Source organism: Equus przewalskii, chromosome 20 (genome assembly GCF_037783145.1).
Source record: "Equus przewalskii isolate Varuska chromosome 20, EquPr2, whole genome shotgun sequence".
NCBI classification, from domain to species: Eukaryota; Metazoa; Chordata; class Mammalia; order Perissodactyla; family Equidae; genus Equus; species Equus przewalskii.
In genome coordinates, this window is record NC_091850.1 from 30,161,642 (window position 1) to 30,188,903 (window position 27,262).

A 27,262-nucleotide genomic window follows, 5' to 3' on the forward strand; every position below is an offset into this window, starting at 1 on the left:
AAGTCCTTTCCATGGCTCACCAGGCTCTACATGAGGAGGTCCGGGCTCCCTCTTTGACCTCAGTTTCTAGCTCTCTCCATTCACTTGGCACATCAAGCACCCTCCCACCTCAGGGACTTTGCCTTGTTGTTCCCTCCACCAGGAGAACAGTTCCAGAAAAGTGCATGGCTCGGTCCTTCATTCCATTCAGGGATCTGCTCAAATGAAGATGTCTGCTCTGAGAGGCCTTCCTTTCCCAGGTTTATTGAAAGTGGCCCCTGGCCTCTTCATTTTCTTCAATGCACCTGACGTTACATCAAAGAGGCATATGTTATTGTCTGTCTGCATGAGGGCGAAGACTTTGTATTGCCTATTGCAATTGTCCTAGCACAGAGAAGCAATTTTTTTTTTTTTTAGGTAATGCAAATCTTTAGTTTTGAATTTGCTTCTTAAGCGTGAAGTTTCTATTTAGAGTTTCCTTAAACTAAAGCACACCCAATAAACTAGCATAACCATTATTCTCAGGTTGTAATGTAAGCTTTTAAGAGAGACGCTGTGTCCTTTATGGTATGTTATTATAAGCTTGATTTTGCTTCCCAACATCATGTTGTACAGTGATTCTTAAAGTGTGATCCCCAGGCCAGTAACATCACTATTAACAGGAAACTTGTTAGAAATGCAAATTCTTAGGATCCTGCCCAGACTTGAGGGTGGAGTCCAGCAATGTTTTAATAAGCCCCCCCAGGTGATTCTGATGCACGTTTAATTTTTCGGATCACTCACATAGTTGAAAGTAGTATGAACGAAAAGTCAGTATTCGGTTTAGGTCTCAGCTCTGCCGTCCCCAAGTATGGGACAATAAAGTCACTCAAATTCACCAGCCTCAGTTTACACATCTGGTCCATATGATCACCGAAGCCCTTTTTAGCTTTAAAAGTCTATGATTCCAACCCAGCACTTATTTGCTGCAACATCTAAATTCTAACGAGGTCACTGAGCTCAAATGAGGCTTAGCCCACACCAAATATTTCAGTGGGACAATCCTAACAATAGGATTAAAAGATCTGGATTCCCATTTCAGATTATAATCTGAAGGTAAGGAAAGCAGTACTGTCTAATAGCTTCTAGTTATGAAAGCCTTGAAAAACTAAATTCTCCTCTGCCAGTGGGCATCAACCCTGTCGGCCCAGAGAGAAACCCCCTGGCTTTCAGCTATTGCAAAGGCAGTGCCAACAGGGACTCTGATCACTGCTTCCGGTAGGAACCACATGGCAGAAAGTTTGAGAAATGGAAACACTGGCTGCCTTTTCCTGTTAAATGTGTCAGATAGATATAATAAAAGATGACTGGCATAAAAAAAATAAAGGCTGTAAAAATAGGATTACTGTCCTTGAAAGGCTCATGATGTGCTAATACAATCAGCAGTGCTACTTCTGGGGACAGGAGGCAGGAGACACTGAGAGGAAAGACCACACTTAAGCCGAGCGTCAGCTCTATTTCTTCGTTTCATAAATGCGGTCTGGAAATTGCACTTGGGGAATTATGAAATCTCCATAGGGCAAATGATTTGTTTCTTGTATTCATGATAGACCCTCAGACTCTAGTATCGAGAGCCTAGAGTGGGGGATTCACACTAATTCCAGAAGAGATGTCACCCACTTTGGAAATCAGAAAAGGTTTCATGAAAGAGATGGCAAATTGGGCCTTGAATGATACCCAAGACTCGGTGGGACGGGGTGGTGGTGGCGGCATTTTGGAAGATGTGAATTTCAGGGATCCAGTGGGGAGGCAAGAGAGTCTCTAAATGAGAAGCACGTGCTAAGTGATCCTGCGTGCCTCCACCCGGGAAGCGTCTGGTCGCTGTCAGCGTGAGAGCCTCTGCTCCAGGTGCCCTCTCTCATGGGGTTAGACTGAGGGGAGGTCGCTGCTGTGTGGGCCGAGATCCACGCCCGTCTGCCCCTGCTCTGCTCTCTATCACAGAGAGCTCCATTTCCCAGGCTCTCCTGACCTCCGCATGCAGCGGTAGGTCCAGCCACTGGAGGGCACGGCCCACAGACAGGAGGGAGGAGCAAAGCCAGACGGCTTCCACCCTGAGCAACAATGACATATCCAAGCGTCTAAGAGCCTTCTTTCTCAACATACTAATCCAACTTTGAAAACAGTTTCAAAATGAAAAATCCCGTGATCCCATCAATATTTTATCAATGTACTTCTTAATTTCAAGATCTATTCTCATCAATTTGCACCACTTCTGTGGTACAAGTCTTCCTTTTGCAACAAGATCTGTTCAGTTTTAATATATAACACTATTTCCCTTTAAAAACCTTGTGAATCATACTACTTTAATATAACTCACTTTAAGCCAAAAATTACCTTTCATTTTATTTTGTGCACTTATATATATATATATATATATATGCACATATCTGTATGTATGTGTATGCTAGAAAAAATTTCTCCTGGACTCCCTGGGCCTTCCTCAGGCCACCTGTAACCTATGGGCTTGGGGCACCTGGGGTCTCACGTGGAGTGTCTAGCGCAGTGGTTCCCAGTTTAGACTGATCATTCAAATCACCTGTGGTGCTTTAAAACCCCCATGCCCAGACTGCACCCCACACCAATTAAATACGAATTTCTGGGGGTGGCGCCCAGCATTTTTTCCAAAGCTGCCCAGGTAATTCTAATGGGAGCCAAGTTAACTGCTGATCTAGTTAGTGTCAAGTGGAGTCCTGAACTTGAACTGCTTTGATAAGCCCTTGAAGGGAAAGAAGCAATGGCCATGGTGTCACTGTTTGTCTTTCCCATTTGGGATGGCCTCTATTCATGCTGTTACCAACACCTACACTGTCCTCTTCCCCTGTGCCTGCCCAAATCGTCCTGATCCATTCTTCAAGGCACACCTCACATCACACCTCAGGCAGGAAGCATTTCTTAGCTACCCCAGTGTGTGATCCTCTCTCCCCCCCTTAAATCCTTTAGAGTTGGTATTTTACCGCTTAGCACTTAATTATTCTCCAGGACTTTTGTTGGTCTTGTCTTCTCAGCTAGATGCTGTGCATCTTGTATGCAAGAATCATATTTTCTCCTTCTTATGGATGTGCTTACAACAGAGTTTTGAACATTTTAGACTCAGGGAGTACCTGTGCCTGTCGATTAATGAAACAAACATTTGGGCCTATTTGCAAGGGATGAACAGAGGTTGTATCACCTTCAAAAATCTATGTGACCAAAAGCAGAGAGGATATGCTAAAGAGCAATTATATCCTTCAGTTTATCCCACTGTCAATATCAACAGGTCTTAGGAAAGGCAGAGCGTGATTTTGCCTAGAAGATGATTTCGTAGGGAGGAGACCACAATTACACACAAAATACGTAGTGTAGTGGTTTTAGGGAAATTAGTTTCACAGCTGTATGTGAGAAGAACTGGAGAAGGCTGACGGGTGGTATGACTTGATTTCCAAGACTGAACTGCTGGTATGAAATATCTAATACATCTCAACTCTGAGAAAACAGAGGGACAAAAGTGCAGCAACCCACCAGCCAGAGAAGTCCCTTAACACACTGATTTGCAGAACTCAAGGACTACTTTCCCTATTTTATATTTAAGCTCCACAGAGGTATCTAAAAATACTTGCACAAGTTCTTGCTTTCAAAGTGAAAAAAAATCAGGTTTCTGAAATGTGGGATATATGTACATATCCTAATATATTTATTGTGTGTGTGTGTGTGTGTGTGTGTGTGTGTATACATATATATATGTTAGGTCTATACACACATGCCTGGGTGGTATTTCTTCAAACACTACAGTCCCAGCAGTGATTTTATTTAGTCTGGTTGTTCCTAAGACAAACACACACAACTTTAATTAAATGCACATCCAAATATAGGGGAAACCATCTTGAAACAATTAGACCGTTCTACGGTAAGGTTTTCCGGCAATGGCAGCCTCCCACTTCCTTACCTCCACGTGGAGAGAGAACAGATGGGCTGAGGGAAGCCAAGCCTGACTCCATAAACACAGCCTGCGGCTATAACTCTGCCCTGTTTTGTTTTGTTCTCTTCTGACCCAAGACACCACCCTTCTTTTACTCTTTCCTAAATGAATTCCAGTCATACAATTGGTTTCACTTTTTTTAACCCCTCTTTGATCAGTTTGAGAGAGAGAAAACTTTCAGGCAAGGTTTCTTATCTATCCTAAAGGAAATATTCCAGCATGAAACTGAAAAGTCTCAAGAATTACCAAACCACCCATCTGGTTATTGACCTCGGGTTATGGAGGCTTCTGGAGAATGTCTGCCGACATGGCTGCCTCCACTGCCTCATTCTTGGGACTTTCTGGGTCATCTGGTTCTCTAGGTAGGAAAGGCTGAGTATTTAAATTGCTCTGGAAGCTGGGAGAGTAGAAGTGTCACATTGTGATGTTCACCAGGACAGCTCTTTTCCTCTCGAACCCCAAGTTAATTCCCTCCTAATTAATTTATCCATGAGATTTTTAACAGCAAAGAGAGAATGTTTTCTCCTTAAGAACCGTGCTCAAAATTCACTTCCCACAAATACCAACTGAATGCTTCTTCTGTGCCTGGAACAGTGGAAAAGACCAACACAACACCACCAATCATAGAATCCTTGTCCTCAGGGGGCTTACGGTGTTGTAAGGGATGCAAGTCTTTCAGAAAACAAAGATGTTTCTTAAGCCATAGAGATGTTTCTGTTGTTCTTGTTCTTTCAATGCAATAAAATACATCAAGTTCTAAATCAAGATTCCAGTATTTCAAAGAGAAGAAAAATCAAAAAAGGACTGAGGAGATGAGGGAGGAAGTCATTCTGGACTGGACATAGAAGCTGGGCCAACATCTGGACACTCCCACACGAGGGGAGGGCAGACAGCAGACAGCCTCCCCTCCAGTAGAAGGCAAGCTTGAGAGAATGTTTAGCTAAGGGTGGGGCCAGTGGGAGGACAGTGAAAGCCACCATCAGGACTCTAGGCTGTCAGGCAACCGGGAAACATTGCATATTACTGAGCAAAAAGACAAAATGGGTTATCACAAAGCCTAGCTAGAAAACAGGCCTCCAGCTTGATTTTGACATGGAGGTGTATAAATTGAAGGGCGAATCCTCATGAGCAGGCACAGAATGAGGCCAAGTGCTGCCAAGGACCTAACTTTCAAGTGGATGATCCAGTCTCGCCCTTTAGAGACAAATGCAAAACATTCCTTACACGCCCACAAACACACGCTGGCCCTGCAAGCTCCATGCGGCTGGTGGAGCCAAGAGGGTCAGCAAAGGTGACACACCATGTTGGTCTGTCATGAAATCAGAACCACTCCTAGGAAGTTACCAGTCCACATGCTACCAAACCAAATGCATATGGAAAGAACAGGAACTACAATGAAAAAGTCTCCATAACTTGAGAAACATTTTCGAGTGTGAGGGAGACACCTGTGTGCTCAGGCAAGAATGCTGAGATTAGACCAACCCAAATACAGCAGAGCAGGATTCCAAAAGTGAGACAGCTGAAGCCGAGAGAACAATGCTGCTTGGGGCTCACTGTTAAAACAGATCTCTTGGCCTTGCGTTGTTACCTGACACCAAAGACATATGAGATATTTTCCAGCCCCACAGCTCTTTCCCCTCCAATTCTGAATACTAAGACCATTAGATTTGAATGAAAATACGAAGCCAGATGGATTTAATTCCACGGTGCCTTTGAAAATTAAACTCTTATAGTTATCAGTTAATAACTTTAATCATCAAAAGGAATATTCCAAGCAGAAAAATTAAATGTTAACAGATGATTACTTACGGAAAATCTTGCACTGAAAAAAATCATTTGCTCCTCTTCCTTTTTCATATAGTTCCTCTAACTTTCTAGGTAAGTGCCATCGAAGAAAAAAATGGTGGACTTGCAAGTGCAAAGGTAGAGCTGTTAGAACGGGTTCTAGAGTTAATTCAGGGATTGCTGTATTATCTGAGCCTTAGTTTTATCATCTGCAAAACAGGGGTAGTGATTTTTGTATAATTGCTGTGTGCATTTCTACTGTTAAAAGAGAATAGAATCAAGTACTGATTCACGCTTCAAGGATGAACCTTAAAAACACTATGTTAAGTGAAAGAAGCCAGACACAAAGGGCACCATATAGTATGATTCCACTTATATAAAATATCCAAAATAGGCAAATTCACAGAGATAGAAAGCAGACTAATGGTGTCACCGCTTAATGGGTACAAGGTTTCCTTTTGGGGTGATGAAAAATTTCTGGAACTAGATAATGATGGTTGCACCACATTATGAATACACTTAATGCCACTGAAATGTAAACTTCAAAGCAGTTGAAATGATAAATTTTATGTATATTATACCACAATTAAAAACAAGAGAGAAAGAAGAGAAAATAACATTCTGGCCATCTCCTCTTTACATAATAAATATCTCATCGACAAAAAGTCTAAATTTATTACTGTGGTTACAGTTGTGGCTAAGCTGCTAATCTAAATTTGCTGTCTTCTTTTCAGTAAGTACTGTCCTGGACAAAACTACCAGGAACAGTTATCTGCCCTTTCTCCGGGATGGCTATGGAAGGATGTCTTGTGCAGATACCTGCAAAGCTGAACTAGGAGGAGCAGGAGGCAGGAAAGCTGACTCTATCAAGGAAATTACAAGCTGGAGGGCAAGAGGTTTAAGAACTAAAACTTACATAAGGTTGAGTAAGCAAGTGACTCAACAAAATATTAGCCAACAACCAAAGCCCGCCTACTACCAGGAGTCCTGACTACCAAGTCAGAGTCCACCAGGACATGGCCCTGTGCCCCAGACCTGAGAGACAGGCCTCTGCAAAGGTGGAAGGTCGAACCAAAACTGAGGGGGAGCTCAACCTGGGGCTTTGGCAGAGAGGACAAGCCCAGCTCTTAGAGGACGCAATACTGATCTAAACAAGAACACTTTCCTCTTCCCTTTCTGTACCAACTAGCCTGGTCCCCAGATAAAACTCAGACCCTTAGGCTATCTTGTGGCTCCCCAAACATTAGGGTTGGTGTCTTTGCTATGGGTGAAATCCAGTGGGTGCTAGGAAGAGGGTTTAATTGGCAAAATTTGCTAACGTGTGATGCTCAATCTTCTCCTCACATTCTGCCTTTTATTCTCACGATCTATCCCTCCATCTAGAGTCAACCTAGTTTCTAGATGATGATTCTCTCTGCTTGAACCTACATGGGACACTTTAAAAGCTATTGAGTCCTGGGCCTCTCCACAGAACAAGTGATTCAGAACATGGGGTGGGCACTTTTTTAAAAGCTCCCCAGGTGATTCTAATGCAGGAGCTGCCAGCATTGAGGACTGCTCATCTAGGAGAGGAAGGGAAGGGAGGTGGCTTTATGAAGTGCCTACTGTGGGCTGGGGACTGTGCTAGTTCCTTACGTATAGTATCTATAGCTGTAGGTGCTCCTCCTATATCCTCTTGGACTTGTTCTGGCCATGAGCATTATGGCCTCCCTGGAGGGAGAGATCATCAGCGATAGATGCCCTAGTTTCCTTACCCCTTGGGTGGGATAATCCTGAGGCATACTTTAAACCTGGGATAAGCAAACCAGTTCCATAAGAAGCCACACAGTTAGTGTGTTAGGCTCTGTGGGCCATAGAATCTTTGTCTTGACTACTCAAACCTACCTTTGCAGTGCAGAAGCAGCCATGGACAATGCTAAATGAATGGATTAGGCTGCATTCCAATAAAACTTTATTCACAAAGATAAATAGTGGGCTATAGTTGCCCAACCCCTGCTCTAAGTCTAAACAGATTTCCAGAGGTCCCCAGCAGGAATGGGTTCCAGTTGTCTAAAGCAGTAACCTGCCAATAACATGCTACATGGGCTTCAATCTCTTACCATGCACTTCCTGGGATCACTGGCTATAGAAACTACTTGCACTCAAATCCTTGTCTCAGAGCCCACTTCTGGGGGTATCCAACCAAGGTCAGCATCTTGTTTTACACTCATAACCACGCTAGTGGTTGAATACTATCATCTCCATTAGACAGTGAATAAATTAAGATTTAAGGACTACACAACTCCTAAGTGATAGAGTCCAGATTAGAAGTGTATTTAGCTCCAAAGTCAATGATCTCTCTACAATATGACAGAGTGAGGATGAATACAACAAATAAATACACAGACATACATACACAAATACTTAATCAAATACCATATGGTTTAATTATGGTGGGCAAGAGCACCACATATGGCAAATCATAAAGCAAAATTCATACCACTCATGTAATTACTGATCTATGTTAAGGAAGGGGTTTTAAAAGAAATAATATGAATAGTAGGGTTTGAAGTTTACGGAAAAAAATCACTCTTTTATGCTGTTTCTAATCTAGGATAGAATTCATTTCCCACCTACCAGTTGGTTGCAATCCTGGTGCTGCTACTTCTCTGATGAAAGCTGTGATTATACCTGGGAACAACATAGCCGTTCCACATAAAGCCTAATGTATAATTTGGAACTTGAAGAGAAAAGAACTGCGCAGATTAAAAAATACTCTTACACATTCGAACATGGGAGGCTGGGGGACAGCAGTTTCACAAAGTCCTCTGAAAGGCACTTGTGAAGTTCCCCTATGGATCCTAAGGATTCCAGAGAACAGTTTGAGAACCCAGAACTGGCACAGTGAGAAACCAATCTTTTCAGCTTACGCGGTCTTGCCCTCGCTGTCATGTTTGGTGGCGCTGGCCCCCTTCTTGCCCAGCAGGGAAGCCACCTTCTCCGCGTCTCCATTCTCCACAGCCTGCAGCAGCCGGTCATCATTCTTGTTCCACTCATTGGTCTGTGGAGCAAAGGGGAGACGCAGAGCTGGTGAACAACGACAGTGGCCACAGCCGTACTGACCAGCAGCACCTCGGTCCTCCCCGTCGCCCACCCTCCTGTCACTCAAATCACAAACTGCCCCCAAATGGGCAACTTAGAAATACCTTCCCCTTCACCATGGAGACACCCAAGAAGGCTGGTTTCCCAAAAGAAAACATCAACAGTTCAATGAAATAGCGGCCAGTCAGCAAACTCTGAAATAAAGTAACTGCTTTTAACTGACGTTGGGAAGACGAGGCAACTTAAAAAGACCTCGTGGCCAGTTTACACATTAGCTTATTTCTAGCTAAACTTGACAGCTGACTCCTCAGAACACTGCCCTTTGACCTGGTCCACCGCTCACTGGGCCCGCGGTGTTACAGAACCAAACCGGCCAACAGCTCGGGGTTACCGCAGAGTGCATAGACACGCCATTTTTCATCTGCTTTTATTGCCACTCTTTCTGGCTTGCTTACTGGGCCCTGATTTTTGAGTTGCATATTGCTTTTAAATAGTTGTCAAAGCTACCAACTCAACAAAGTGTCACCAGAAATGAAACTTCTTCCTGATCAAGCTACAAACATCAAATAGCTTTAAGGAAAGCCTTTACACCCCTTAACGCCCAACCCCAACAATAACATAACTATGCAATACCACAGTAACAGTAAAGCTTTCATGTGTACAAAAACTAGGGTTTACTCTTAAGAAGGAAAGAAAAGATCTCTCTATAAGAGCAATGGACCTTGAGTATAAGACTATGAAGTTTCAAACAAGAAATGGCAGCAGCGGGGTGCTGAGTGGTTAAGTTCATGCACTCTGCTTCAGTGGCCCGGGGCCTCACTGGTTTGGATCCTGGGCGCAGACATGGCATCGCTCATCAAGCCACGCTGAGGTGGCATGCCACATGCCACAACTAGAAGAACCTACAGCTAGAATATACAACTATGTACCGGGGGCTTTGGGGAGAAGAAGAAGAAGAAAAAAAGAAGATCGGCAACAGATGTTAGCTCAGGTGCCAATCTTAAGGAAAAAAAAAAAAGAAAGAAATGGCAGCAGTGAGCCATTGAAGGTTTTGGAGCAGAGGAGTGAGAGACTAAAATCAGTGACTGAAGAAGAGTCATTGGGAGGTTTATGAGGAGTATAGGATTACTAATGGGAGAAAAGATCCCGGGGGCACATTAAAGCCCCTGGGTCACTTTGCAGGCCCAGCCTGCCCACCAGACGTTCCCCAGCTAGGCCCACTTTCTGGCCCCTCCAGCTGTGGATACCAACACCCTGGGAAGGACAACTCCTCCCTCCCCAAAACTTTCTACAGACAGCTCTCCAGGGCTCTCTGCTTCCTTGTGACCTCTGAAGATAAGAACCTCCTGGCATATCATATTAAAGGCTTTGCCATAGACCACAGGGAAGTACACCAAGGAGACGCTGGAGATTTAAAAGCTAACAGGAGGGAATTTTACGGGACCACAGTCTTCCGTGGTCCCAGTGTGTTCCCAATCTCTCTGCCCTGATGGAACTGGGAAGCCCAATAGGACTCTGCCTTCTCATAGAGCAAGGGAGGGCCCACCAGACATCCCAGCACCCCTCCAACCCCAGCCTAGAGCCAGGGCCTTTAGAGAAAGCCACAGGCCATGGAGGAGTAACATAGGTGGACCAGTCCCATTTCTTGGGACTCCCTCTTCCCCCGTGGCCATCGCTGAGTGCAAGAACACAGGGAGAATGAGGTAGGTTTGAATGAAAATCAGAAGTTGGTCCCCTAGGCTGCACGAACTTGAAGTCCAGAAATCTAGATTGGCACTTACACGTTAACACACCTTAAGTCACCCAAAGCATCTCTGTGCCTCAGTTTCCCAAGGCTTTAGACCAGAAGACCATTGTGATTCCTCTAATGCTCGAAAGGCTTAATCTATAAAATGCCCCAAACCAAACTTTGCTAGGGACTATCCTAGAGCAGTCCTGCCTGTGGTAATGGAAATGTTCTATACCTGCACTGTCCAAATCTGTAGCCACTAGGCCAGGAATTCTCGCCCAGGGGATTTTGCCCCTCAGGGGACATCTGGCAATCTCTGCAGACCATTTTTGATTGTCATGACTAGGAAATGCTAATGGCATCTAGCAGTTGGAGGCCCAAGGTGCTGCTAAGCATGCTAAAATGTACAAGCCAGCCGCCTCCCCCCAACAAAGAATGATCTGGCCCCAAATATCAATACTGCATTAGTCACCTGTGGCTACTGAGCACTGGATATGTGGCTAGTGCAACTGAGGAGCTGAATTTTTCACTTTAATGTTAGACTTCAAGTGCCAGCGGTTGGTGGCTACCATACAGAACAGTGCTGCTTTACACGACGGCTCTCTAAATATTTTTAACGTAGTAAGAATGTGTTTGGGCCAATGTCATCCACACTTCTCCTACAACAATCAAATCAGGTTTCCTATTGGAGGAACGCAATAAATCTATTGCCCCAGGCACAGGCATTTGTTAGCAGAATGGGAAGCTTTACTTAACAACAAAATGGAGCAAACACCAAGAAACAGATTGCAGCTTATTTCCCCCAGACTGCATTTTACAAGCCAAAACAAAGCAAAAAAGGTTTATGGAAGTACATTTAGGATCACTGATTCCTACCTTCATCATTCCGATGCTACATTATTAGTGTTGTCTTTTAAAATCCTCCCCAAACTTAAACTGATCAAATTAAAACTGGATTTGGAAGATCAAAAGGATATTAAATCTCAGACAACATGACTGAAAGTACTGATGCAAAGAAAGACCACATGAAAGGATTCTCCTTCTCAGCGTCACTAAGGCACTCAACTCTCGAGTAGAGAAAAATCTGATTACAGGGGTTCCCTAAAATTAGTTACAGGTGGATCTTTAGGGAGTTCAATTTCTATAGGACACAATAAGAAAGATCCACCCTCCCCTACTCTGGGGAAGACAAGGTCAATGGCACATCCCTTGAGGTCTGAAGTTCTTTTCTCTAGAGTCTCTCCCCAGTGCAGGCCAGAAGTTACTTTTCTCTCAGAGCAGATGAGGCAAAGAGAACATGGCTACCCACACACAAATATTTAATAAATTTAATTGAATTATAAATTAACTTCTTAATCCTAAACCTGTCCATGGAGATATTCTCTACATCTTCTCCTATATAACTATTCCATCCGGTGCCATATCCTGTACCAAACATTCTGAAACCGGGTTTCACTCAGTTAGTTGTCTGTTTTCAAAAGTAGTTAGACATGCATTACTAAAGCCCACCCTATGGACAACATCTCTGACGCTTGGGTCACCATGGCAACAGATGCTTAAGCTGTTTTTCAGTAACTCAGAGTCAACTCCTTGTTCAGTCCAGGCTGGTTAAGACCAAAAACTCATCAACTGGGCCTGCGTGAATGCCGATAGATGACCCTTTGACATCAGGGCCAAAAACTCAACCTTCAGATCATGCTAATGCCATTATTTTGGGAACATGCATCCTATGAAGAGCCATGAAGCTTGACTACACTTGCGCAGATCATCTACTACCGCACTTATCCTTACCTCCAATCATCTATTCCCACGCTTCAGACCACTCTGCCCCTGTATCCCATAAATATCCCTAATCCCCATTTTCAGGGAGGCAGATTTGAGACTTGTTCTCCCCTTTCTTCGCTTGTCTGCCTTGTGAATAAACTCTTTCTCTGCTGCAAACTCGTCATCTCGGTGATCAGCACACAGCGTGTCTGGCAAAACGCACCGGGTTCCGTAACAATTCCATGGCCAAACACAAAATGAGACAAAATATGTGTTTAATGTATACTTTTAATGTCAGTGCTCCTGGGAATCCTGAAGTAAATTCCTCCCCCATCTCCATTCCTCTGCTCAGTGGTACCAAACTGAAATCAAGCATGAAAATGAATCTTAAAAAGTAATCTTAGTCAATCCACTGTCCAAAATTAGAGTTGGTCAGATAAATAGGTTGTGATATAATAAAAAATATATATTTGGTCTTTGTCCCAGTTCCTAGCACTAGAGCTTCTAAAACCAATGGAATTTTCTGAGTGATAGGGGTGAGAGGAACATCTTTTGTTATTCCTTATGAGGCCCTTTCAGCCTTACCTGCGTTTACATTAATGAGATGACTGGTGGTGAGAAGCCCTTAGAGAGCTTCAGGATTTGGGCTGGTTGCCAAAGGAGCCAACCAAGTAATTAGAGGGTTAGAACTTTTAGCTCCCCACCCCCCACCTCCAGGGAGTGAGTCAATCACCAACGGCCAATGATTTAATCAAGCATGCCTGCATAATAGAACCTCCAAAAAAACCCTAACCATGAGGTCTGGAGAGCTTCCAGGTCGGTGAACACATCAAGGTGCTGGGAGAGTGGAGCTAGGAAGGCACGGAAGCTTTGCGCACACACATGTCCATACCTTGCCCTGTGCATTTCTTCCACTTGGCTGTTCCTGAATTGTATCCTTTATAATAAACTGGTAATAGTAATGAAAATGCCTTCCTGATCTGTGAGCCATTCTAGCAAATTACCGAACCTGAGCGGAGGGTTGTGGGAACCCCTCGACTTTATAGCTGGTTGGTCACAATCGCAGTTGGCCCAGGATTTGTGATTGGCATCTGAAGCAGGAGCAGTCTTGTGGGACTGAGCCTTAACCTGTGGGGTCTGACGCTAACTCTGGGTTGTGTCGGAACCGCATCAAATTATTGGACATCCAGTTAGTGTCGGGAGAGTTGGAGAATCAGTTGTTGATGTGAAGAAAAATCCCACACGTTTGGTGTCAGAAGTGTTTTGTGAAAGAAGCAGATTTTAGGAGAGGTGAAGTTTGAAATTTTGCTATAACACCCCAAAGTAATTCACTCATACTCTGGAATCAGGGAAGGCCTGTGGAAACCACCATCATATCTGCAATATCCCCTCACCACCTGCGATGGAAATCCCCTCCTGTAGTTGGCATTCCCTCACAGGGCAGGCAAAGCTCTGCCTCCACACTGGGCTCCTAGTTCCCTCAGAATGGTGTTTTCAACCTATTAGTGGGTTAATCCAACATTTACAAAAAATTAAATAGAAAAAAATTAAAAGCATCATAGATGTATATACCATATTTAATAAGGTTAAACGCTTTATAAAACTTTTGCTTCTTATGTATGTGTGTCCTGGTGGTGATATAAAATATATTTCTTTTACTGAGGAATGACAATCAAAAACTTTGCACGCCACTGCTTTAGAAAGGTCTGTCATCCCATCCGTCTAGGGAAAGGCTTCCTTCCGAAGCCTAGCTCACACCCTGCAGGCACTTCAAAAGCCTTTCCTGGTGACCTCGCTCTGCTTCTCTCCTCCATCACGTCCCGGGGGACCCGCCTACTCATCTCCACTGAAGCCCACAGTCTAGACTTGATGAAATATTGCGTCCTGGCTTTTGTGTGCTCCTTTTGTCTCCCTGTCTTGAGCTCCCTCAAGGCACTGACAGCAGCCTTTATTTCTTACCCCCGTGGTGCCTAGCAATTGCTCAGTATCTGTTGCTGATTTTAGCAGGAATTTCTTCCCCTTGCTTAACCTAAATCTCTCCTGGCTTAGCAAACATTTGTTTTTTCATTTCTAAAACTCTTTCATTCTTTTGCAAACAATTATTTAATTATGTTATAGGTTTTATTTTTAATTTTACAGGCTCAATAAATCCAACTTAGCTTTTCTAAGACCCATTTCCCAACATTTTAATCATAGGTACACTTTCTCCAAATCTCTTCCCAACTAAGCAACCAAGCCTTATCAGTTCATTAGGGAGAAGCCTGTCTCCCAGATGTGAAAACCACTGGGCTATTTGTTAAATATTCAGACTCCCAGGCCCTGGAGCATCTGATTCAGGTGATCTGGGGTGGGGTCCTGGACTCACTCAGGTTCAACAAGTGCTCTCTGATTCTTACTGCAAGTCTGGGGGAATCAGAACCTATGCTAAGGCTAATCAGAGAATTTACTTGAAAGGATTTTCTTCCTCCGTGAAGCGTATTAAGGGAGAGGGTGGGAGAAGGGAAGAATTCTTCACTTTTCCTTGCAGAACTAGGTAGGTATTTTGTCCCCCACAAAAGCTGAATACATATAGGCTTTCCCTAGGAGTTGCATGTGCAACCTGTGTACAAGACATATATAAAAATGTTAATGAAAGCATTGCTCATAATAGGCAAAAATGACAAATAATCATATGTCCAATAACAGAAAATGGATAAATTATAATCAAGCACCAAATTACCACATGGCAATAAAAATGAACAAACAACTACAAGCAACAATATGGATGGATGCTAAAAACGATATTGGCGAAAGAAGCAAGAGGCAAGAGTACACAATAGTTTGATTGCATGTGTATAAAGATGAAGACAGGAAAAATGGATCCATATTGTTTAGGGATGTATATGCAGATGGCAAAATTATAAAGAAAAGCAAGGACAAGGTTACAAACAATCGAGGATAGTGGTTAGGGGTGAGGGTGTGACATTTGATCAGGAAGGGACACCTGGGAGCATTCTGGGGTCTGTGTTCTATTTCATGACCTGGTTAGTGGCTCTACAGAGGTTTACTTGTTAAATGTTACATTCTTGTTTCGTGCACTTTTCTCTCTATGTGATTTATTTCACCCAGAATTTAGAAAGAAGTCTTGTGGTTCGCTTTCTGGTCAAATCAATACCGCACCATGTGCCCTTGGGCCGTTTGTATTCTCACTTGCTGTTTCCTCATCTCTAAAATGCAGGCAGCCTGGTATGAAATCTGTCTCTTAGGAGGCCTTACCAACCCAGGTGAGAATCTGATAAAAGTTACGATCCTTCCTCAGAATAATGCACATACACACAGAAGCTTGTGTACAATTGCAGAGGGTTCTCTATCTTAAACCCCAACCCCCAGCCCATCCATAAACCCAAGTTAAGAATGCCTGATGTAGAAAAAAGAGGCAGACTTCAAGTTTAGTGCTTTGGAGTTGAAATCCCAGCTCTACCACCTCCCATTTAGGTGGTCTCAAGCAGGTCATCAATGTCTGAGTCTCCATTTCCTTATCTGTAAAAGGTGGGGGGGATCACACCTACTTACAAATTATCCCAAGAATTAAATGTAATGTATACGACGGGCCTGGCACATATTAGGCACTCAAAAAAGAGTGATTATCATTATGACTGAGTTACATGATCTGTACTCTTCCTTCATGATTCATGCTCTATGAATCTTTTAATATTTACAGTTTAGGACCGATAGTCCACTACCCTTTCAGAGGCAGATAACGCCCTAATGCAAATTTAGATTCACAAATTTTCTACTATGCTCCTTAAAAATCACCTTTTAAAGGGCTCTAGAGAAAGCATTCACAGACACAAAATTAACCATTTTATTGAATAGGGCTCACTTTTCCAGCAGACTGTTTAAACAGACGCTATTTCAACAGAGCACATTAAGCCACATTTGCAAGTTCAGGAAGCCATATGTTACGTGCCGGAGACATGTGTAATGTGTCAGCTATGAAGGGCAGCATGTGGGAAAGGCGGACCTTACCTTCAATGTGGGCTCCAAACAGTCCTGCTAATACATCACCAGTGAGATTTTCAATGGCTGGCCTGTAAGTTTCCTATTCATCAAATCATTTCCAAATGACACCCACTTGCTTTTAAGAGTTTTCCCTGCCTTTTGAAAACCCTGCCTGCCTGCCTCCCTCGAGGGTAGCAGACACCATGTCAACCGTGTGATGAACGCCGGGGCTTTGGCAACTGACAACGTCTGCCCTTGGCCAGACATGGCATCACCTTCTTTTATTTTGGTTTAATCACTGGCAACTGAAAAACCAGTGGAAACTCAGTGGTCACAGACATCTGGCTAGTGGGCAGGTTTGACTTTTGGAATCTATCAACCCAACCAAAATAATCCAGTGGCACAGAGCAATCTAAGAAGAGAAAGAGTTTCTTTGACTTTCTTTAGGAAAGATGTTAAAACCCTAACCACCACAAATTAGGAGAGCTCCCGTTGTCTGGATCTGCTGGAGCAGCCGCTGGGAGGAGTGTATTTGAGAGATTATTTTTGGAAACGCCACATTTCTCCCTCTAGTTTACGGAGAGCAGACTATTTTGCCAATATAATCAGTAAGGCTAAGATGAAAGTTAGACAAAGTAGACAGTGTTTTCCCTGGGAAGATTTCAGATTCATACCATCCAGAAAAAAGAGCACACACCTCATATTTTAAGACAGAGGACAAGACACAGGCAAGCTTCTGGACCAGATGATATTTTCCCCTGTGTACTGTACCAGACAGTACTTATTAGATGTCCATCTACTAGGGACAAAAGTAATATAGAAAATTCTATAGATGCTGCATTCATTCATTCATTCAACAAATATTTACTCAGTACCTTCTATATAGCCGGCATTCACTTATTCAACAAATATTTACTTAGTACCTTTTATACAGCCGGCATAGTCTTTATTGAATTTTCTATATAGTTGTGGAGATAAAATACAGCCAAATGAGAAATATGCCAACAATACAAAACAGGGTATTAGAGTGGTAAAGTGAGCAAAATGGTGAATTGACTAGAAGGGAGGGACAACTTTTAGCTGGCAGGCAGGGAAGCTTTTTTGACTAGATAATGAACTAGACCTTGCAATGAGTAATATTTAGATTAATGGAAAGAAGACGAGACACAACGACTGAAAAATGCAAGATGCTTTTAGTAAATAGTGAGTTGATCCAAGTGAGGCCTTACAAGACTGCCCTCCTTAGTGTCTATGGAAAACCCAGAAAATTACCAATACATCATGACATAAACATTTGACAATTCTCCCAGTTTTAACAAGCCCAGCGGTTTCATACAGACCTTTCCATTTAATGTTAGTTACTTCAGACCAATACATGATAAGCTCATCCAAAATGAGTTTCCTCTCTCCTACGTTTTTATTTCAGATTACTCACACATGTAGGTTACTGTGTCCCTGCTATTCACCCTGAAATCCACCACCCTCCCTTTAGTAGACTATGTTGGTGATTCCATATAAATGCAGAATTGTGTGTCATGGACATAATACATAAATACCTCCATTCCGAAACAGACTGGACACTCTACCCCACCCCCTTCATCAAGCTACCCTACTCATTGCCTGCCTCCCCAGTCAGCCGAACCAGTTACTTCCCCTAGTTTGGCTCTCTCGTGCTTCTCTTCCACAGCTTTTGGCACAATTGTAACTCAATAGTATTTCTAAAGTATCTTTAAAGGTCTGTCAACCTCCCACTGGACTTGGAATTCCAGGGCGTGGCCAATGGCCAGCATCTGTCTTGTTCACCACTAAACCCCTGGCTGCTTGCCTACTGCCTGCCAGATGGTAAGGGCTCTGCTCAATTCAGCGCTGCTCATTGAACAGCTTCGTTTTTCTTCCTTCTACCTTGGGAGCCACTACTGATTAACTCCTTCTCCGCTGATGCCTTTGTTTCAGGCTACAAATGTACTTAAAGTCTCCAAAATCCTACCAAATTCTTTCCTTGACTCTGTTGACCAATATTAAAACATTACTCTATATTTAAAAACCATGTCACATGAGGTAAAAGCAGTCTCATGGAGAGAGAGATAAGTCTTGGAATGGGTCAAGCCAACTTTTACCCTCCAGGGAGAAAAATGGTTCTACCCAATTCAAATGGCTTCAAGCACTCATTTATTTAGTATCTCTATATATCAGGTACTGTGCAATGTCCTAGGGATAAAAAGATGTATATGACATAATCTTGGTCCTTCAGGAGTTCACAGACTTCTAAGAATAGAAACATACCCAATAATTACTTACAATATTGTTTGCTTATTTTTTTTTTTTTGAGGAAGACTAGCCCTGAGCTAACTACTGCCAATCCTCCGCTTTTTGCTGAGGAAGACCAGCCCTGAACTAACATCCATACCCATCTTCCTCCGAAAGATACAGTTTTAAGGTTTTGTTTTGGTTTGTTTTTTGTTTTTTATTTTACTTACAATATTGTTTGTTGTGCTAGGCCAGTGCTGTGAATGAAGTACGTCCTATCAAAGCCCCGAGTGGACACTTTAAAGAGTAGAAAGCTAAAGCAGTTCAACTTAAAGGAAAATGAAGGCACTCTTTAGGATGAGCAAGATTTAAGTGTGTTTATAGACTGAGGAGAGCAAAGGAGTCAGTGGAGAAAGACAGAATGAAAAATATAAGGGGGGAAGATGGCATTGAGGCTTCAACCCAGGCGGAAGGCTGATCTTTGTAAATTAGAGTCATGTTCTGCCTCTGAGAGAGTAAAGACGGAGAGGAGGGTGAGCAGAGATGCGGTAGTAGAGAGGAAGTCAGTTTGTGTTTTACAGCTTCTGTTTTCTTAGGGAAGCAGGAGGCAAAGTACGTAAGGTCAGTGGTGGGCTAAGTTTGATAAATGTTCCAATAGCTAATGTTCCCAATAGCTCCTGGGGGAAATGAGAAAGGAAACCCACTTAAAATGAGTAAAGGGGTTTTCAAGCAGCCCTGAAGGTCCAGCTGAGAGTAGGAATTATAACTCCATAAAGAAACCATTTGGTAATGTCATGTGATTTTTCACTGGAAGCACCGGGTAGGATGGGAGCAAAGGGTGGTTAGCTTGATCCATGACTGGAGACTAGAAAGACAGGTAAAGCAGAGATTTCAGGGTCAAAAGAATAGGAGATGCCAGCAAGCGGGTATTTGAAATGATCATGGGATCAGGGACGGATAAGGATAAGGTCTAGAGCATAGTCCTCTAGATCAGAGGCAGATTGTTGGATGGGTCACTTATATGAATGTTAAGAGTTCCCAGGATGGCAGAAAGGAAAAATGGGAGTTGGGAGCCAAAATCCTGGAGAAATATCAAGCAACATACAAGTCCCAAAAAGATAATGAAGAAAGCGAGATGAGAGTGGCCCAGCATAACCAAAGAGCAGTGACTGACAACTGAGAAAGGAGTGATGACGTTGTAGGGCAAGTAGGTGAAGCCCTCCTATGAAGAAGTGGCTTCTTGTGCTCTGCTGAGCTTCTACTATGTCCTAGTCCCTTCTGGGTGTCCTAAAGAACTGATTTCATTTAAGTCACCATAACCACCTGTACTGGGATGAATAGTGTCTCCACAAAATTCACGGCTTCCCTGAATTTCAGAATGTGACTTTATTTTGGAATAGGGTCTTTGCACATGTAATCAAGTTAAGACGAGGTCACAGTGGATTAGAGTGGGCCCCAAGTCCAATGACTGGTGTTCTTGTAAGGAAAGAGGGAAGACACCGAAGAGACAGAGAAGAAGGCCATGTGAGACAGAGGCAGACAGTGGGGTTATGCTCCCATTAACCAAGGAATGCCAAGGATGGCTGGCAAACACCAGAAGCTATAAGAGGCAAACAATGATTCTTCCCTAATGCCTTTGGAGGGAGTATGGTCCTGCGACACCCTGATTTTGGCTTTTGGCTTCCAAATCTGTAAGAATACAGTTCTCACAATTATATTAAGCCACACAGTTTGTGGTAATTTGTTACAATAGCCCTAGGAAATTAATACACCACCCTATGAAGTAGGTATTATTATCCTTATTTAACTGATGAGGAAACTGAGGCTCAGAACATGAGTACCTTGTTCAAAGTTACAAGACCAGAAAATGGAAGAGTGGGGATTCAAACCCCAGACCTTCGGTGCCCTTTGCACTGCACAGTCCCGCCCCCTACATAGGCCCATCACACTGAGAAAACCAGGCTGAACACACATCTTGGCGTGGTGGGCCATGTGAGGCGGAGGGAGAGACCTCAAGTCTGGTGGTAGTGAGACTGGAAACTCAGAGTTCTAAGTCCCTTTTAAATGCAGGAACCACACCTAAAGCAAACTCAATTGTCAGTAGACAAAAGCATTTAAAGCCTGATTATCTACTTTACAAGCATGTTCACAGTAAGGCCTTTGAATAGTAAGCTTAGATATACATTTATGTAAATGGGATTTGATTTACTCAAAGAAATACTCATTGCTTAAAAGGAGGTACAAGTGTAACAGTAAATAACTTAAGGCCTGAGAGAGGCTTTCCTTGCACACAGACAGATACTTGGAGACACGTCTGGCTATAATCCAAGCACACACTAAAAGTATTTTTGGCATGTATTTGAGCATAATAAGCAGCTACAACCCCTGAGCTTTGCTCTTTACCCAAGTGGCACAATAGAGGTTTCACATGAAATATCCAGACAAAATGATTTCATCCACAAAGTCTTAAGTCAAATGCTTAAGTGCACTTTAAGCATCTAAATGGTCAGAGTGGAGGATCAGGGTGGTCTCTTATTCTGATCATGCCTGGGCATCATGCCCAGGCATCATGCCCTTTATAGATGTTAAATGATTACCAAGGGACAAAATGATACCTAAAGAAATTTACAAGCAAAGGAAACAGTCCTTGAAGACATAAAGTCTATGTGAGATCTGATTGCTCTGTATTTTCTACTACACCACTCCTTCCTGCACCCAAACCTACACCACACACACACACACACAAACACACCCTCTTCTGGAACCAGTTAATTCAACAGGTGAAAGCTAGGATCTTCAATGGGGTAGGGGTCAACCCCAGGCCCAGGGCATCTCAATTGCCTATGACTTGTTTTCTTGTTTGAGGACTAAAAGAACATTTGAGGACCACAAGGTTAGGGTAGGAGGCCAAGGCAGCTCCCCATATTTGACGTCCCCTAACCCTAGCCAAGTATAAGTCATTAGCGACTACAGTCGGTTGAATGGTGTCCCCCAATCATTCACGTCCACCTGGAACCTTAGAATGTGACTTTAACTGGAAACAGGATCTTAAGACGAAATTATCCTGGACTTAGGATGAGCCTCAAATCCAACAACTGGTATCCTTATAAGAAGTGAGAACAGAGATGGGGGAAGAAATCAGCATGAAGATAGAGGCAGAGATTAGAGTGATGTGTCTACAAGCCTGGAATCACTGGCAGCCACCAGCAGTTATGAAAGAGGAATGGGACAGCTTCTCCTTCAGAAACTCCGGAATGAACCAACCCTGCTTATGCCTTGACTTTGGACTTCTGGCCTCCTACTCTGTGAGAGAGAAATTTCTGTTGTTTTACGCCACCCAGTTTGTGGTAGCCCTCGGAATCTAATCCAGTGACACGTGGAAAGAGGGTTGCTCAACCAGCACAGAATGCCACACACACACACACCAGCCCATACTCCATCCCCACTGACTGCAGGTCGACAGCAAACTTCTGCAGGAACCACAGATGACACTGATTTGTTTCTTGCTTGTTCACAGACAGTCACCAGGCAGTGTCTTGGGCACAGACACTGAAATGGTGAACCTGGCATAAGGTGGCTGTGTCTAGCATTTATCTCAAGGCTGGTGGGACTGCCAAACTTTTAAAAATTTAATTCTCTATGTTTTTCAAATTTTTTTAAAGGAAAAAAAAATTATGCTAAAAAAATCAAGTGACTGTTGAACATAGTGTTTCTCAAAGAGCATGGCTACACGGCTGCCCGTTAGAATCACCTAAGTCTTTCTGAAAAAATACAGATGCTAAATTTTAAACATTCTCTATGCGATTCTATTGTCAGCCAGAATTATTCTTCCCCTGACAACAATGAAGATGGCAAGTTAGCCTGAAATTAACCACGTTTGTATCTGTTAAAACGCTGAACTAGACAAGAGGGTGAATCTCAGCATCCATGCCTTTTGGCACATAAAGATGGAAGCAGCAGCAGCAGCAGCCCATCAAGATGCCCATCAGAGAGAAGAGTCTGAACCAAGCTCACTGCACCTTCCTTCAGAGAAGCCCCTCATCTTGATGTCCCTACCTTGGTTAGTGGTGCAGTCACCCAAGACAGAGACCCCAGCTCTGTTCCTCTCCCGCCACGTCCCCAGCCAATTACTCACCAATGACTGTCTATCAATGCTGCCTCTCCAGTTCCTTCCTTCGGCCAATGTCTTTGTTTAATCCAGTTTAGTTCAACAAACACCTTTATGGTCCTTACTTTTGCCAGGCATCATGCTAGACTCTTTAGATGGGGCCTTCCTCTTTGCTAAGTTCCTGGGGCACAGTGACAGGTATAGATACTTAGAGAACCAGGGAAGAGGTTCTGGCACAGATAACTGTTTATCTGGGACATTTTGATAGCCTCTTAACTGGGCTTTCCACTTCCAGCTTCCCCCTTCCTTCCTCCAGGCCACCTTCCATGGTGGTTAATATTCTTGCCTACTGTTCTGGCTCACTTTCCTATACAAAATCATCCATGGCTATCTATGGCCAAGAGATCTCATACTCTTTAGCACCTGTCCACACACACAACTGAAGGCTTTTCTTAATCCAGTTTTAAACCTTAAATTCCACTCTGCTCTCCCTCTGGTCCAAGCCCCCCGCCCCACCCCCACCCCATCCGGAGCTTGGCTCCAAGATCCAAGTTATTCTTTCCTCTTCCTCATTGTAACTACTCAAGTAACTTTCCCATTTCTCATTTTTATCTTGTCATCTCTCTGCCAAGAAGGCACAAAGTTGTTCCCTGCCTTCCATTTTAACAAATTTTTACACTAGCATTCGAATTAAATGGTTTTCCCATTTCACATCTTCTTACAGAGAGACAACATAGTGTAGGGCTAAGAGCTTGGATTCTGGGTTCCAAATCCTTGCTCTACAACTCACTAGCTGTGTGACCCTGGAAAAGTCATTTAATTTTGTATGTCTCAGTTTCCTCATTTGTAAAACAGGAGATAACAGCACATTTAAAAATATTTGACTTCCCAAACAGATTGCACTTGATGGTAGAAACCTTCCTATCCTTCCATAGTGACCCTCCTACCATAGATAACTTGATATTTTCTAACAAATCAATACATTAAAAATAAGTTTTCTCCAGGGCCAGCCCAGTGGCATAGCGGTTAAGTTCGCGTGCTCCACTTTGGTGGCCCAGGGTTCACAGGTTCGGATTCTGGGCACAGACCTCCACACTGTTCATCAAGCCATGCTGTGGCAGTGTCCCACACACAAAATAGAGGAAGATTGGCACAGATGTTAGCTCAGGGCCAATCTTCTTCACAAAAAACCCCCAAAAAACAAAAACAAAAAAACCACCTTTCTCCAGCTTGGAAGAAACATTCCAGTATTCCAACTCATCACTACCATTCCAAATGTCCATCTACGCTACAACTGAATTTGGAAGCCTCAAAAAAACCGGAAAGTGACTTAAATATCAAAATACTACATACATATAACCACAATGTTTAATGTTATCAGAGGTTAATTTTAAATAGTCTAAATTTTTAATATATTTGAGGAAAGAGATACCACTGATTTATTTATAACAAATCTCTTATCATTCTCTAGAAAGGGCATATCTATTATAGCCTTTCCACACTCCAATAATAGCAAACCCAAAATAAACTCCAATATCCACCCACAAGGGAAAAAATCTGGCTCCAAGAAATTATTTCTGCCTGACATCTAAAGGCAGAGGGGCAGCGTTTTTAAGAGCACAAGACAGGGGCCATGATGTTTATCAGTCTGATCTTTCTGAGGCTTCCCATGAGCCTGCGCACAGATAGCCCTTTTGCAGTCCTCTCCTCAGTCCCCAACAAAAGCCCAAGAAGGCTTAACCCTGTAACTGCACATTTCTTAACAAAAGAACAGAGACACTGGCAGATATGGAGAACTTTGGAAAACTCATCGAGGATCCCATATGTGAGGCCTCATTCATTATCCTTTTAGAGCCCACAAGGGATTCCAAAAAATGTTGTCTTAGAGTTTTATGATTCTGCTAGACACCAAGTGCCAAGTAAACACACAGAAAAATCGCCAAAAGGGGTAAAATTCTAGTCAAGCAATGTTGGAACTCTAATGTGTGGTCTTGGGCTATGGATTTTGACCTAAATCTAATATAGATGTCAGGAATCTGCAGACTGAACACATACACTGCAAATGAATGAGTCTATTTATTGTTAAAATGGTGAAATAATAACAAAAACACGGATGCTTTTGAAATTCTGAAACTCCGTTTTCCAGGGCATGCTACACACAAGTTATTATCTCGTAGAGACAATTTATACTCAAAGTCACTTGGTGTACAGCTAGTGGTGTCCCACAGACTGTAAGTTCAAGGGCAGGGGCTATGGCTTTTTCAATCTGTACCCAGGCACCTGGAACAAGGGCTGACACATGACCAGTGATGAATAAATGTTTGTTAAGTGAACAAATGTTTGCCTCAGTAAAAGATTCAGCAAAGCACTGGGCTTTTTTAAAGATAATGTTGCTCCTAAAAATCCCAAGATAGTCTTTCCTCTTCTCCTCTGCAACTATTCGAATGTTATTATCCCAACATTTTCATCTTGACACCTCCCTGCGCTATTTGGGCATCAACTGACTCCTTCTGTCTATTCTAACAAATGCAAACTCTTTACATGATCAGGTCCGCAATCTCATTCTCTCTTATTGAAACACAGTATAATAGAGTGCTTTAAAGTGTGGACTCAGAAGCCAGACTGCCTGGGTTCAGAGCCCAGTTCCACCACTCTGACCTTGGGCAAGTTACTCACCTCCTGTGTGCCTCAATTGTAAAATAAGAGATAATGAGAGTAACCTCTACCATAGAGTTGTAAGAATTAAATGAATCAAATATTTGCAAAACATTTAGAGCAGTGTCTGCACATAGTAAGCATTCGGTACATGTTAACTAACATGGTTATTATTCACACTCTTAAGGGAATGCCTATTCTGTTATTTTGAATGACGGTTCTTTTCCTCTAGGATTGACTGATGTTCACATTCACAACACAATCCCTTGGCCAAACCCAGATTTACTGACTTGCTATAGCATAGATGAGATACACCACAGACTATGTGCAAGTCCAGAAGCTCCAGCTGCAACCATACTCTAAGCTAAGCTACTAAAGTGATTTGGACCGCAGGAGAATTCATCAATGTCTTAAACATCTTGAACGATTTATCACTGTCCCATTCAAATGAAATGCAAAATATAAAATTACGGGAAAACTTGGATCTGCATAAGAAACTATGGAAAGATGATATCCACAAGTCAGAAACTTCAGGGAATTTCTTACAGTTTTAGGTCAGATGGGACAAGTTTGAAGAAAGGCCAGTTGGACCAACAATGATGTCAAGCTGCCCTCTTGACTGCCAGGAAAATGCCCAAAACAGATCCCAACAAAACTCCATTCATGGTGCCTAATTCAGAGGGATAAAGGGTGATGGTCAGTGTGGGTCACGTCCACCTGGCTCCCACTCGATGTCACCATGAAGTGTACCACATGTCAAGAGGACACTGAAAAAACACGGAAGACCAATAATACAGGCATGTGTGGCCAGTGCCTATGGAAGTCGACTGTGCCTGGACAGGAAGGGAGCACTGCCCCAAGGAATTCCAGGCTGTCACTGACACCAAATTCTGGCATAGACAGGAGCTTCTTGCTATATTAGGCCTTCGGGCTGCTGGACTTCTGAAATGGCAAAGTGCAGGAAAACAACTATAGATTTCCCTTCTTCTTTTTTTGGGGGGCCGGGGGGGGAGGGCTGAAATATTTGAACAGGAATTTTATAATATCTGATAGAACCCACCTCTTTTCTCAATTCCAGATAAGCATAGCCCTCCCTCTATAAATATCAGCTGACAGAAACAGCACAGGTCCTAAGAAAAGCTTCAGCAGTCCAAAGAAGAGAATTTCTTTGAGGAATCAGAGCACATTTGTTCCTATGAAACAGAATTACCCTTTAAGAAACAAGAGAAGTTTCTTAATGTGTGCTTTCAACTAGATTCAGGAGAAAAATATGTCTATGAAACTGCTCTATAGAACAATCTGGAATCAAAGCAGACAGCATGGAGACACCAAATTTAAAACGTGCTGGAAACAGTGAAGAGCAGACTGAGGAATCTAGGAAATTTGGAGTTAAAGACAAGTTTAACTCAAAGGAAAAGAAAAAAAAAACCAGTAAAATGGAAAGGAACAAAAAGAATCCAGACAATATAATTTATGATGTAGGAATCTAAGCAAAATTAAAAAATAAAACTATCCTGAGCTTAAAAAACGTTTGTCTATAAAATTAAATGACTCTCCAAGAAGTAGCTAGAATTAGTGAGAGGGGAAGGCAGAGAAGAAGTGACCAGTATCTTGAGACATATTTTGCTGAAATTTTTGAAATTTGAAGGATAAATTAAAAACTCTGTTGGTATCCAGGTACGAAACAGGTTATTTTCAAAGGCTCCCCAAATAGGGCAAGGTCAGATTTCTCCAAAACGGTCAACCCCAGAAGACAGTGGACCATCACCAACAGAGTTTTGAGAGGAAATCAGGCATCATGCAGTAATTCTATCTGAAAAATAGTCCTTCAGATGCACAGAAAACAGAAACGTTCTCAGACACACAGAGACTGAGAAGGTGCTTACCTAAATGCCTCTTTACAAACTTTCAAAGGCATGGCCAAGAAATGAATCAAAAT

The 27,262-nt window shown here is 42.8% G+C and overlaps 1 protein-coding gene across 30 annotated transcripts in view; it reads right to left on the reverse strand.

Moving 5' to 3' along the window:
• Positions 1 to 27,262, reverse strand: part of RAI14 (retinoic acid induced 14) — a 138,550-nt gene that overhangs the window by 45,413 nt on the left and 65,875 nt on the right. For 21 of the 30 annotated variants that reach the window (XM_070587045.1, XM_070587050.1, XM_070587067.1 and 18 more), the window contains exon 3: positions 8,668 to 8,798. In XM_070587045.1, coding sequence (XP_070443146.1) covers positions 8,668 to 8,798 — 131 coding nt within the window. Of the gene's footprint in view, positions 1 to 8,667; positions 8,799 to 8,943; positions 9,174 to 27,262 lie in introns of those variants that run through there. The other 9 variants (XM_008511934.2, XM_070587053.1, XM_070587064.1 and 6 more) reach the window with 5 other exon arrangements.